The 15,286-nt window shown below is 33.3% G+C and overlaps 1 protein-coding gene across 7 annotated transcripts in view; it reads right to left on the bottom strand.

The window, feature by feature from the left end:
- LOC106460378 overlaps nucleotides 1-15,286 on the bottom strand; it is a 27,988-nt gene that overhangs the window by 10,518 nt on the left and 2,184 nt on the right. Inside the window, exons 1-2 of one of the 7 annotated variants that reach the window (XM_022387089.1) lie at nucleotides 11,110-11,200; nucleotides 1,345-1,489 (exon numbers count right to left, since the gene is read on the bottom strand). In XM_022387089.1, the coding sequence (XP_022242797.1) occupies nucleotides 1,345-1,475 (131 nt within the window). In that variant the 5' untranslated portion in view covers nucleotides 1,476-1,489; nucleotides 11,110-11,200. Of the gene's footprint in view, nucleotides 1-1,344; nucleotides 1,490-2,140; nucleotides 2,304-2,347; nucleotides 2,465-2,497; nucleotides 2,744-8,404; nucleotides 8,797-11,017; nucleotides 11,201-15,286 lie in introns of those variants that run through there. The other 6 variants (XM_022387087.1, XM_022387086.1, XM_013920071.2 and 3 more) reach the window with 6 other exon arrangements.

The raw sequence follows: 15,286 nt of genomic DNA, 5'->3' as shown, positions 1-15,286 counted from the left end.
TAAGAGGAAAGATTAAGATCTCTCAAATTGTTTCTGTTAGAAAAAAGAAGAGTTAGAGGGAATCTGATTGAGGTGTTTAAGATCGTAAAGGGAATTGATAGTGTTGATACTTCATCTTTTTCATACTTAACAGTGACAATAGTAGGACTAGAAGAGACAAGTATAAATTTTGCCAAGTATGAGTCATCTTCAGCTAAGACAGTTTTATTTTTCTAACAGGGTGGTTGGTCTCTGGAATGTGTTGCCTTCAGATGTTGTGAAGGCAGTAAATTTATGTTTGTTTAAGAGAAAGCCTGATAATTTTATGAATAATAAGGGCTGGCTTTAACATTTTTTGTTATAATTTATTTATTTAATAGTTTTAGTTTAGTTTAGAAAATGGGACAGCCGAGATGGACCAATAGGTCCCTAGTTATCGTAAAACATTATGTTATGTTATTATGTTATATTACAATATTTATACAGGAGTCATATAATTATTATACAGAAATACTGTCAAAAATTGTGAGAATGAGTAATGACTACTATTTTACAATATCTACATAAATTACATGAAAGTGTGATGTTTGGTAATTATCCTGCAATATTTCACAAATTATGAGAATAAGTTTTAAGATTATTAGTTTAGAAAATACAAGCTATGTGAGAAGGGGTATATATATATTTTTGGCAGTCTGTCTGTACATCTGTGTTTAAACTGTTAAACTTATTACAGCCTAGCCAACCTTTACTATACTACTTTGATGAGTTCAAATTTTTTCTAGGAATATGACAGACTGATTACAAAAAGTTATTCAAAATACCTAATGGTTATAACAGATAATTTCCCATTTCAGGATCTCCTTAATTATTCCATCAAATGGAAATAAGCGTTAAAACTTTTTCTGATCTTATCAGAAAATAGTGTGAAATAAAACCCACATGATGAACACCCATTTGTTTGTGTTTCCTGCAGATGCAGGGTGGTTAGTAAAGTTTATGTGAGAATCACTACAACATGAAAATGTGTGATTAATAAACAAATACCCTACTTAATTTTAAATTTCTGTATCTAACAAGATACTTCACCTCTAAAGAAACAAAATTATTACTGCATGTACAATTGATAAAAAAACTACCACTTTCATTCTCTGAAATAAGAATAAGTATTATAACATAAATTACACAACCAAGTAAGTAATTTTTCCAAGTGCTTGATCTCAAACAAGCACAATTAAAGATAAAACAATATCCTAAAACCAACTTCTTTGTTTTTACAAGCCACTTCTATCTGAGTATAACTTCTTTAAGGATAAATGCATATACCTCAAATCTTTCAGCTTCTAACAACATAAAACTACTTACATTTGAGGAGAAGACATTTTCCTATTTCTAGTCTTTCCTCTAAGTGTGTCCTGTCGCACTCTCACTCTCTTCAGTTTGTGACTTTTAGTTAGAGATTCTTTAAGTGAAGGAGACACATGAATGTCATCCATAATTCTGCTCTTTCCTGGAAAGAAGGAAATAAATTTTGTTTCACATCATAGCATCATTTTAACTGATTGAAGAAATTTCTATAAAAGTAGTTTTGCTGATACCTTGCTAATATCCACACACATATAAACTGACACTTTTTGCTAAAATCAAAATACCCGCATTTTGTATGTTTTTTTTTTACAATTTACAGAAATAAATGCATTTCTGTCAATGTCTATTGCTAAAAGATATATACATGTTACCCTGCTTTTTTATGTGTGCAATGTTTTAATTTCTATGGACCAATCAGAAATAAGCATGAACCCTTGTTCATATAAAATACTTAACTATAAATCTGTGGGAAACTTGAATGAAACTATAAAGTTATGGTGATGTAGTTTCTATGCATCTCCAGAAACTGGTGCTCCTGATGCAAAGATAATAAAATATTTAATACATTCGTGTGTTTCAAGTGTACTTGTGTTCATCACCATCAGAAACACTTTGTTTGTGGCACAAGTTTGAATCGTTATACATGTTTTGTGCTCCTAGCAGACATAAGTACCAACATGAACACCTATCTTAAAATGTGCGTTAATAATTATGCTATACTATTGTATATTTTTTAACATTTACAACTTTTTAATAGTAGTATTAGTAGTCAGGTACAAAGATATAGACTTACAGTTACACGATAAATAGTACAATAGCACCCCTTTCCGGCTTTAGGCCTAACAAATGTAATGAAACATCACGTTTATCTGTAATTGTTTTTTGTTTTTCACACTTAATATAGTTATTCAAACACTTTTCAACGCATTTTGAGACACCTTATGGTCCGTTAACGTGAGAATGAATAAACCAAACGTATATTATTATTATTAATTATTACTTTGTATAGTGATCATTCTGCCCTGATGGCTGTTACTGTTAAACTTCAATGCAATCTTTTATATGTTGTAAAAAATTAAAAATCACTTGAAATTTTTTGTCCATCTTTAGTAAAGGTACTTAGGAATGTCGTTACCACCAACACTCTTACCTCCACTACTAATGCCGCTCAAACAATCTTGGGAATTTTTGGCACGCATAGAAAACTGATGCATCAAAGATCTGCCGCTTTGAGTCGCATACCAAACTACGCCAAACTCTAAAACGTTCCTAAAAGACCTCCCCTAGGAAAATTGCGCATTCCGGTATAAAAGCTAGAACCTTTATTTTACTTCACACAGACTAAGAAAAGTGTGATCAGAAAAATAAATAGGGTTACTTACATAGCTTATCATAAAAAATAACATAAATAACCTGAACAAAAATGGACGTTTATCAAAGGCAATACACTGAAATCGTTGTATATGTTCGATCTTTTTTTTTTGTATATAAGAGCAATAGACATTTTTTAAAGATATAGTTGAAAAGGATCGCATTTTATATAATAAATACAAAAAGTTTATTTTCGAAAAACCAGAGTTCAATGCTTTCCAAACCATGTAACATAAAGGTTTATATATGTGTAATGTGTCCCATTACTATACAACGAATTTCAATGTTTTATGTGAATTTTTTGGGGAAGAAACATCACCAAAAATCTGAGATGGATTAATGATATAAACATAAAATAATAAAAATAACAAACTGAAAACAACAGAGAGTTAAGACAGTAATTTTTTATAAGTATTTAAACCAGGTTAGTGGTTTCATCTGACAACTTTTGCTTTCCAAATAAAATACTCATAAGCTAGCGGTTTTAATCTAAAGAGATATGCCTACTTCAAAAATTACCAGTTGTCTCAAAACACAGTAAAAATGTATATATTGACAACTTTTGGAATATAAAATCGAAGTGCTTGCTAATTATTTTACTATACATTAACCACGAAAAGTTACCAAATCCACTACGAGTTTAGAATGTTGTCTAAGTTTGTGGTCTAGGGGCATCAAAGACAAATTCCCGTAATTTCGACACTTATATTTGCAAAGTTTATATTTCTTGCCTCAAAAACTTCTCACACAATATTCCTAACAAATAGCCATAATTAGATAGCAACACAGACAGACCAATTACCTATGGTTGGTATACATAATGAACTGCTAAGGCAGAGTCTATCAAAATAAGCCAAATTAGTTCACCATAAAGCAGAAAATCTTTTTTTTCCGAACTCCATTAAAACTCATAGTAATTTTTTTTTAGGTGACTGCATCAGTTATGTAGATATTTAGCTGTTAAAATGAGACTATTGACTATAACTTATCACATACTTAAGCGAATTATTGTGGCGGCATCTATTGGTGTATTACGAATCTATATTTAAAAGGATGTTATTTAAAAAGTTATCACACTAAACTGTACTGGTTTTCTTGACTTTGTTGGCAAATGCAATGAAACTGAGATAATGTTTTAATGCAAAATAACATTTCTATGTTCTTTGAAAAAGAAGTTATTCCAAATGATATAGTTGCATGAACAAGGAATCAGTTTCTGCAACCATAGAATTATAAAGTTGATAACTTCATGCATAATTGTGTATATTTCAAGTTTGGTCCAGCAAAACGCAAGTCAACGTATGCATGAATTTCTATAATAATTATAGTGACTTTTATACATAAAAATTAAGAGTCAATTTTTATCCTAAGAGGAATATAAATTGCATATACAGGAGAATATAATGATATTGCTAATGGTCATTTCGAATTTATCTCACACGTAAATGCATATGAAACTCGTTAATCAATTTGTATTTTATTCGTGTTCTGGCTTTAAAATTTATTATGTTTCGCATACTGATTTAGTCATTATATTCCGAGTGTAAATAAAGGAAAATCTTGCATATGTCAACTAAATTTTACAACTTTTATTCTTCTTTATAAAGCAATCAGTTTTGTCTTATTATTTAATTCTCTCTATCAATACAAATGAATTGACTTAAACAATTTAATATTATTCTCCTCTTCTGCGGGCCTGGCATGGCCAGGTGGTTAGGGCGCTCGACTCGCAATTTGCGGGTTCGAATACCCGTCCCACCAAAAATTCTAGCCCTTTCAGCCGTGGGACGTTTTAATATGACGGTCAATCCCACTATTCGTCAGTAAAATAGTAGTCCAAGAGTTGGTGTTGGGTGGTGATGACTAGCTGCCTTCCCTCTAGTCTTTCAGTGCTAAATTCGGGACGGCTAGCTTTGCGCGAAATTAAACAAAAAGACAATTCTTCTGCAGTCAGCAATATGAACCACAGCTGAACGACGGATAAGAACGCGCGTATCACTTGCCAAGCGCGAATGGTTTATGTGTGATGGCAGAACTAGTGTCATTCCTGACATTCTTACCACAATGCAACGGCATTCTAAGAATGCACAGGCCACAACACCCGTGGTCGTCTAGGAAATAGACAAACAAAGAGGCTTGCGGCACAACCGCCATTTAATACTTCTTACCCTGAACCCCAATGTCCTGGTTCAATAAGCTAGTGTATAAAATTCTGTATAGACACAGCAGAAGAATATATTTTGCTATCACATATATAAACATACCTTAAGACTCAAAACACATCTTTATATTAAGCTACATATTGCTCTCTTTAATATCAAAATACACTTTAGAAGCCCCCGAGTTGCACAGCGGCATGTCTACGGACTTACAACGCTAGAATCCGGGTTTCGATACCCGTGGTGGGCAGAGCACAGATAGTCCATTTAAATCATACTTTGAATCATTTATTTCCTTACTTTGCTGAATGGCCAGACATCATTTGCTTTTTACGTTATTTATTAGAAGTAATATGCTGAATCGAACTCTTTATTTGTAAAATAATTCGACCAAAGTTTTGTCACAAATCCTAATTTTCTTCCATATACACAGAGTGCTGTATGTACTTATGAACTATCCTAAAATAACAGTATTTCTTTGTGTCGCGATTCTTTTTTCAGCCATATAGTTTGTTTAGGATACCGAACATTATAAGGCGTAATTTGAATGACGTGTTTACTATCACATTTCAAACTTTTAGTACCAGTGATGAATAATTTATTTCTATTCAAAGCGCCAAATTTCTTTCAAAGAAAATGCGAAAGGAACATATAGTCAACAATAACAAAAAAATAATCAAAGAGTTACTGTCTAATATTTCAGCATTAATTAGAACTGACAACTGCTTAATTAACGTGTTAGTTTATTAAGACTATTAGAAATATACGCTGTTAAGCCTAACTACTAAAACTGGGCTGAGCATTAGGTGTAATTGTGTGAATATACTGCAAACTTTATGATTCTTTTAAAGTGTCATGGTCTATTTCCTTAAAAACTCGTTCAACCGAACATACGATACAGTATAATGAACAAAAACAAACAAACAGATTTTACAAACGAAGCAAAATAAGACACCGAATTCCAGTGGGGAAAATGTAGATGTATAGATATCCGACGTAACAAAATGCTCGCATCTCACAACTATTACGAATATTTATGAAGAAATTAACAGTAATTCGTAACAAAAAAAAGAACATTTTTAAACACTGTTCATAGTCATGAAAACACAGTGCAATGTCTGATAGTACTAATTCTTAATAGTTACTAAACTTTCTATTTAGATATCGAAATAAGAACAATAAATCAGTGATCTGTGTGATATTAAATCGAACTAGGACTGAAAATAGTTTTTTATCATATCTTTCTTTATATTCTTTGTTTTAGCGCAAAACCACACATCAAGCTATCTTCGCTCTGTCCACCGCAAGTAACTAAACGATGGATTTTAGCGTTATAAGTCTTTAAACTTACTGCTGACCCACTAGGAGACTTCTTTACATATAAATGATGTTTTATTGCTCTTATAACAAAACTGTATAGGACCAGTACAGAAAGATTCGATAAAAAATATATCATCATCCCTAATACGATGCAATATCACACAAACTATCAATCTGTGCATCCCCTTTGCCAGCATACGTGTTATTTTTCATAAGAAAAAGGAATGGTCTTTCTGACCAGTATACTACTTGAAATATTCCTGCTTTATACACACTGATATGGATAGAAGCCTCTGAAATTAAGTGTACATGATTCTTCTTTAGCTATTTTAAAATGTCTAATGTTAAGGTATGTGTCATTTTAAAAACAATGCTAGGAACAATCCAAAAATTACTAACATTTTATTTGCTATAACGTTATCCTTTGACTCAGAATTACAGAAACGTAATCAGGTGATCATACCATAGCTTGCATCAAGTCGGGTTAAAATCTATCAAAATGTTTTAGGAAATGTGAGTAACACAGCTAGAAACGTGTAAAAACATTCATTACTCAATTGTCGAACGGGACTAACACAAACAATACCTACTGTAAAATGTAGAACACTAAATTACACGTCTTAGGAATTACTTTGTTTTAAATTTTACACCTAGTTTAGGAAATAATCATAGTAAAAACTTTATGTCAATATTTAAAACTTTTGAAAATACAACTAGAATCATGACAAATAGAATATTTATTTTAATGTGTGCAGTAAATCAAAAGAAAACAGCCTACGAGGCAAGGTTGAGTGACGTTTGATTGCACCGTTATTTGACGTCACGCTAATCTAACACAAAAGCAGGTTGACAAGTTGTTTATACCGTTTAAGGCGACTGAGGATACAGTACAAAAAAAAAACAAAAAAAACTAGCTAAAACTTTCTCATTAACACATTTAAAACACTTTCTAGAACATTAGAATGTAAAACGTAAATCATATATAATTTCACAGAATGATATCAAAGTCCCTGAAAATTTTGTCTAAAGAACAAACCATTACCAGACTGCGCACACAATTTTCTTACAAATACCTGCTTAGTTAAAATAATTATCCAACTTTATCGCTCACTATTAATTATGAAGATCAAAATGTATAACAAATTCATTGGAATCATAAAGTAACACATAAGATAAGACTAATCGGTAAAACGGCAGGGCCACAACACTGCAAATAACGCAGGCCTAGTTTATGTCGAACAGCTACAGTAATTTACTTAAATATTAACTACTGTTTAGCTGAGTTTCTGCACAATGAGTGAATTTATCAGCCCGACACTAACTAAAAAAAAAAAAAAATACACCGGTGTATGAATCTAATTGAAAAGTGGTTTACTCTTTTTAAACATAATGAAACAGTTGTTTACTAAACCAGTTTATACACAGAGTTATGTGTCGACAGGGTCAGACTAATATGATCCTCTTTAGTTATCGACTATAACTCTGTCTTAGATATAGTTCAAAAAATCATTCACAAGATCACGGTGTATCTTACACTTACAATGGTCATCTACGTGGACTAGTGTTTATACAAAATACTCAGTACAAGACAACAGATGCATATTTTGTATACAAAGATTGGACAAAACAATGAAGTACAGAAAGGTTCGTACCAAACGTGGGTTTACTTGGTCAATCAACCATTTTCTACTACTTTATTTTAGTTACAGGCAATTTTAATTTTTTATCAAAATTTCTCATTATCTCGTCAAATTTTCATCTTTAGTACTGAAAACCATGTAGCATCTCTACGAATTATACACATTTTATATAAATTTAATATTTTGATTGGATTTATAATATCATCATTTTATACAGTAATAATATACATAAACTTGTCTTTTTATCGGAATAACTTTCCTATTGTTCAAATCTTGGAAAACAATTGTTTTAAGTTATAGTTGGATATCACACTAACTAATAAAGTAATATGAACACATTATAAAGGTTGTTAGGTACTGTCTTTTCTTAACTATAGCACTTTAATTCTAAGTTCTGATGACCCCGAACCTGTTAACAAACCACTGCTACCTCATATTCAACTTAAAAATTCACAACATTCTATCTTAAATAATTTATTGGAATAACAAGTTCAGAACTAACAATAAATCTACAGAAAGAATGCGGCTACCTTCTTGAACGTTCAAATTTTAATCAAATTATCTTACCTTTCATGTCGCTTTGAGAAGTTTGAGATTTAGACTTTCAATGTTTTTTGGGGTAAGAAATATACCCGTATATGTGCCTCCAAAATAAATTCGTTTTATCAAGTTTTTATCATTCAGATCTACACACAAAAAAGTGTAAGAGGTGATGGTTCCGCTGCTAATGTTAAATTGCGACTTACTGAACAAAACCTTCACGACTGTGAGAAAATGTACCATGTTCACAACAAACACAAAGGTAGCTAGTCAGATTAACTGACTCACGCGCACCAATCTACATCGAGTGTGCGTCCCTAACCTTATTCAGGACTTGCGCAGGAAATGAGTTTTGGTCAGCGCCGTGAGGAGTAGTCCAGAACAGAATAATCATGCCCAGAAAAAATACACTAGTTCGGGCACTAAATAAAGGCAAAAGTTATAATAGTACTATGGTAAATCCAAGATTCAGGAAAGGAAAAACAAAAGCATCACTATATAGTATTCTGTTACTTCTCTAAAGGTAAAAACGTAGACAAAATCAAGGAAAGCACAAAACTTCATTTCACACAAAAAGTTAACACAACGTAGAACGAATACCCGCAGTATAAAGTACACACACACACACACAAAAGGGAAAATCACCCTGCAACAATATACATATATATATATATATTGTAACCACGTCAACCCACAATATATTAAAAAGTATGTCGTGGTTACGCTAAAGTCAACTATCATTTTCAGGTAGTTCAAAACTATGACATTTTTTAACGGATAGAATAATTAAATGAAACTTGTTTTGTTTACTGTATTGCACATGACATGTAGGTGAGAACGTGCATGCATGTAGATGTATACAGAAGTAGAAAGGTAAGTATAAAACTTATTTAAAAAACTAGTTCATCACCTAGGAGTACAACAGTGAACAGTTGAATTTCTTTTCTTTTCTTGAGAAGGCACAAATCTTCGAAGCTAAACGATAAACATAAGTAATCTCGACAGACTAACTTTTTTTTTACTGTATGAGATGAAGTTGTTCGAGAGGTTGTATCTTTACTATAAACTTGCATAAACTGCAAATAAGAAGAAAGCAAGCATCCACTGAATAGTTACACTTTCAAATACATTATCAGTACAATTCTTGTCATAACACACTTCGTATAGCATCATCAACGTCATGCAGCATGAATGTTTAAGTGTATGGTAACCAGTACAAAAACTTGTATTTATATTAGATAGTGCTAACAATACATAAATTTTATTGTTTAGACTTCTCACCACACATTTTTGTTAGCCATAAGACAGTATCATAACAACCACTGTTATCATAACTTCTAGGTAATTATAAAAAAAAAAACACGAAAGCTTACCAGTATATTTGTTATCAAACAACAACAAAGATTCTCACTGGTCACAGCCTGACCAAACCATAAAAACAAACAACAGTAACAGGTTTTCCATATTACAGTCTGACTAAACTCTCAGACAAACAACGGTACAATAGTTACAACTTGACAAAACACTATAACAAACGGCACTACAAGTTATAATATCTACAGTATTACCGAGGCCTTAAAGAGACAATAATAGTACAGGTTTTCAATAACCACTGTCTGCTAAAATTCTGTAACAAACAGTACAAACGAGGTGTTAATTACAGGACAGTTCATTACCCTCCACCGACATGTCATATCTTCCAGTTACCTTCCTTATTACCATCCACTGACAGGTCACATCCTTCAGCTAATTACAGAGCACTTTATAACCATACACTGACCGGTCACATTCTCTGGCTAACTACAGGAAACCTTATAACCATCCATTGACAGGTCACATCTTCCAGCTAATGACAGGACAGCTTATTATCATCCACTGACAGGTCACATCCTCCAACTAATTCCAGGACAGCTTATTGGCATTTAGTGACAGGCCACATCTTCCAGTTAATTACAGGACAGCTTATTATCATCCACTGACAGGTCACATCCTTCAGCTAATTACAGAGCACCTTATTACCATACACTGACCGGTCACATTCTCTAGCTAACTACAGGAGACCTTATAACCATCCACTGACAGGTCACATTCTTCAGCTAATGATAGGACAGCTTATTAACATTCATTGACAGGTCACCTCCTCCAACTAATTACAGGACAGCTTATTATCATTCATTGACAGGTCATCTCCTCCAAATAATTACAGGACAGGTTATTATCATTCATTGACAGGTCACATCCTCCAAATAATTACAGGACAGGTTATTATCATTCATTGACAGGTCACATCCTTCAGCTAATTAGAAGACAGATTATTAACATCTACTAAGAGGTCAAAACAGGGCCGGCGCGATGTGTTTTTCAGCCCTGTGCAAACGATGAATGGTTTGCCCCTCTATCCCCGCTCTTCGGCCGTTATAGGACTTCTATACACTTACGCCCATAAGAACCTGCCACCCTGTGCAAATGAACTTGCTGTACTCCCCTCCTGTCGCACCGGCCCTGGTACACATCCTACAGCTAATGACAGGACAGCTTATTACCATCAGCCGACAGGACACATCCTTCAACTAATTACAGTACATCTTATTGCTACACACACTCTTCCTCTTACTAACAGTACAATTAATTAACACCTACCTCAGGTTACACGATACATATAAAAATGTGACAACTTATTACAGCCATTAAAAAAGTTCCTTAGTGGGTCAACGGTAAGTATATAGGCTTACATCGCTAAAATCCGGGTTCGATTCCATATGGTAGAAAGAGCCAGTTAGCCTGTTGTACGGCTTTGAGTTAAAACAAATAAACACATTCACTGTAAAAGTAACAAAAAAAAACAGAAAAAACACCTTATACGTAATAACTGTGTAGCTTATTATCACCCATTGACAAGTCACATCTTCAAGATAAAAACAGTACGTGAATAACTACACTAGTCAGTCTACACATCATTTAGTAAACAATACAAATTATTATACCAAAGTTGGGGAACAGTGTTGGTCTGTTTAAAGTCATTGATAATAATTCTCAACACGTAGGTTCTTTTACTGAACTGGTGAGTATTTAAGATTTCTTATATTTTGTTCCATAGTATTTTGAAATTAATGTTAAGCAATTTTTTTATAGATCCAAAGTATTCCCAGATGGAGCTACAGTACCTCAAAACAATCAGGTCACGTGAGGACGCAGAACTCGTGAGTCATGCTGTAGCGGTCTGGATAATTTTGTTGTTTCTAATTTCAACTTATCGCTTATAAGAAAAATAAAAAGTGGAGCTATTCGGAGCATTTTGCTTTAGTGCGTTTCAGAAATATGGGCCAAGGGTAGAAAAACTAAACATGAGTCATCATAACAGAAATGCCCATGCTTGTTATATCGAAAGCAGAAAAAAAAGGTGTTATAAGGTTCATTTTGGCTTTTATCCAAAATAAGGTCAAAGTTCGGTTCAATCAAAATGCATAGCGCTTATCAGTGTTTCTGTTCATTTTATTCTCTTCTTAGCTTCAAATATGAAGTCTGTTTGATAAAACAAATCACAAATCTAGTATGTTCTTCCTTCTCAAGCATACCTTGCATTCTTAATAATACCAAAATGCCTGATGCATACTGAATATTAGCCGATACATAGGTGAGTTTAAAGCGTTTATTTGGACATAATTTCTCTTAAAATGTTCAGGGTTCCCTTTATTTATCATATTTCTTTGAAGTCCTTAAAAAGAGAGATAATGTCATCAGGCTCACAACATATCGAACATTTTTTCTGATGTCATATTTATAAATGTACTTAGTGCTAATTCACATGAAAGTTCAATGATAAGCGAAATCAATTTTTGGCCACGTATGAACATTGATAAACGACTTTGTTTTGATCATAATACACAATTATCTTCAAGATAATATACATGACATTGCGGTGATTTTTAAATATACAGTTGTCTTTCATGATAACGTACAAACTATTCCAGTGATTCATAATACACAGTTATCTTCAGTTCTGGCTCCAGCTTTTCTCAACTGGGAAGGAGAGAAGGCAATAACTTGGAGGATAACGATATTTTATTAAGGTAAATCATAATACACGGTTGCTTTAACAATAATCTACACCATATTACGGTGATTCATAATCTACAGTTATGTGTAACAATAATCTACACCCTATTACGGTGATTCATAATCTACAGTTATGTGTAACAATAATCTACACCCTATTACGGTGATTCATGGTGTACAGTTATTTGTTAAGAAATTCCACACTCCATTATTTTAAAATCTTGTATTTAAACAATTCAGATATTAAATATATTATATTATAAATAGTTATCCGTCAAGGTGATCTACACGGTATTGCTGTGATTAAAAATATACAGTTATTGTTTGTTTACATAGACACAGGGCCGTTTTGTCCAATGGGCAAAAGGGGCAGTTGCCCAGGACCCGCCGCCGTCAGCGAACCACTGCGCGCGAGAGAGAGCGCGATGTGATCAGGGGTGGACGTGGGAGGAGCGTCCTTGATTCATTTAATTTTTAGAATAATCCAGTTTTTTATTTTTCCTTTTTTATTTCCTTGTTTTTTATCACTAATAAATTTAGTTTATCAAATTGTACAATATTTTCTTAAAATCAAGGGGGGGTACTTGTTTATACTTTGCTCAGGACCCACTAGTGCCTTAACGCGGCACTGCATAGACAATAAATTACATGTAAACCTCGGATTTAGTAACCCAAAACCTGGTCATAGAAAGTCCAACAGGTTTGCTCCTACCTAATCTCGTTCTGAAAGTAAAGGCTTGAGCAATTTTAAAGCGTGTGTTAAATGACTCATTTTGTTTTTTCTACATTGTGGAACTACTTGTATCAACAATGCTCAAGCTTCAATACATTTCTGGACATTTGACAAGATACTGCTAATTTCAGTAAATGCTAAGACTTGTGAGTAAATGCAATACTTTCTACCAACAAATAATATACTCATATCTACACTAGCAAATGTTATAAGACAAAATTTACTTTATATACCTCTCACCGAATGTTTTCCAAAAACTCACTGCGATCGCTACTTACTGTTATGGAGCACATTGACGTCATTGTCACATTTACCGCAAAAATACCGATTGTTCAGTAATAAGAAATTGACTGGTTGGTTCAGTGGTTCTCAAAGTGTGATTTGCGGGTTGGTTCAAAATGCAAGTCACATCAAAAGCATCGCCATTCTTTCCTTTATTTCTGATGAGTGTTTGTTTGTTGTTTTTTTTGTTGTTGTTTTTTGCGGAGGCAAGCGAAACGAAAGCAGGTGGTCGTGGGGTCTTTTCCCCGCCGAAGTGGTTCGCGGAGGAAAACGTTTGAGAACCAATGGTCTACCTAATGATTGTGAGTCACAATGAATGATACTTTCAAGTTTCACGTATTACTCAAAATGTCTTAACATACATGGCAAACTAAACGTTAGATACATTTAGTAGTTGTGCTCTGGTGGAGTATTGTTACATAATATAGGAGAGGGTTCTAAATTAAAGCTTGGTCTTTATTCTTTAGTTATAAGGTAATGAAACTGTTATGTCTGAAGTGTAGCCAAAAAGATGCATGTGTGGATTTACTGCTAACAAAATAACTGTGCCATAACATACGCCGCCCCCCAGTGGCACAGCGGTATGTCTGCGGACTTACAACGCTAGAATCCGGGTTTCGATACCCATGGTGGGCAGAGCACAGATAGCCCATTGTGTAGCTTTGTGCTTAATTACAAACAAACAAACTAACTAACTAACTAACATACGCCAAACAAAAAGAGACCAATAAAACATGCAACATTAACAGTAAGTATTTATAAAGTTTCAAAAACTTTAAACTGAAATTTTAGATGAAGCCATTATCTCATAATCAAAGTAACTTTCATTCAGACCCGTACGCAGATTGTTTGAATGGGGGTGGGGGGGGGGGTTTAATTTGTGAGATGAAAAGCTAACACATATTGTGTGAAGTACAATCAGCGTGCTAATGCTACGAGGGTTTGGAAGCATGCACCTCCCCAGAGAATTTGTATAAAAATAGGTGCTATAAGATATAAGCAATTTTGCGTGTATTATAATTTAAATAACTGCATGACTGTTCACATAAAAATCCACAAACATCCAATGAAAAGTCAATAAATCATCATTCTATTGCAACATTGCATGATTTAAATTTCCATAAATACGTATGTTTTAATATAATAAAGTACTGTACTATCTACATGCAGAGTAGTTATTAATTGTTAAATTATATTACTAATTTAAACAACTCCGTAAAACAGTAGTATATTAGCTATTTCAATCATTGACTATCATATACGTACATGTATGCACTACCGAAATAACTGTTACCATTCTCCATTTTTCTTGTTTTCCATAATAATTTACATACAATGTCAATGTTGATATCAGAGTCATAATTATTATATATTAAAGCTAGTGCACTCAGTCTTTCTTTGGTTTGTGTACACCTCAAGTAATTATTTAACCAGCGAAGAGCAGATCTCGAAAATTCACATGAACATGAACTCAGTGGCAGTGTGGAAAAAAAAAAGAGTTTCAGCAAAATAAAGCAGTCAGCCAGTATTTGGGGACTGTCCTGGAGAAGTATGGAAAGCCAAAAAATGATAATGCTTCATCAGAAGAATGTAGGCTATACAGAAAACGTTACATATCATAAGCAACTGCGCTATAACTATATAATCATATTTTTTTTACATCACAAAAATAGGTGGTTCGGGCGAAACTCCTGAAACCTCCCCTCTGTGTACGTGTGTGTCATTCAAAGCTTAACCCCCCCCCTCTCTCTCTCTCTACTATATATATATATATATATATATACAGATATACTACTTAATTAGTTTAAGTAAAGTACTTTACTTTACTAAACTAATTA

Source organism: Limulus polyphemus, unplaced genomic scaffold (assembly GCF_000517525.1).
Source record: "Limulus polyphemus unplaced genomic scaffold, Limulus_polyphemus-2.1.2 Scaffold761, whole genome shotgun sequence".
NCBI lineage: Eukaryota > Metazoa > Arthropoda > Merostomata > Xiphosura > Limulidae > Limulus > Limulus polyphemus.
The sequence above is the reverse complement of the archived record's forward strand: the minus strand, read 5'-3'. Positions and strand labels throughout refer to the sequence as shown.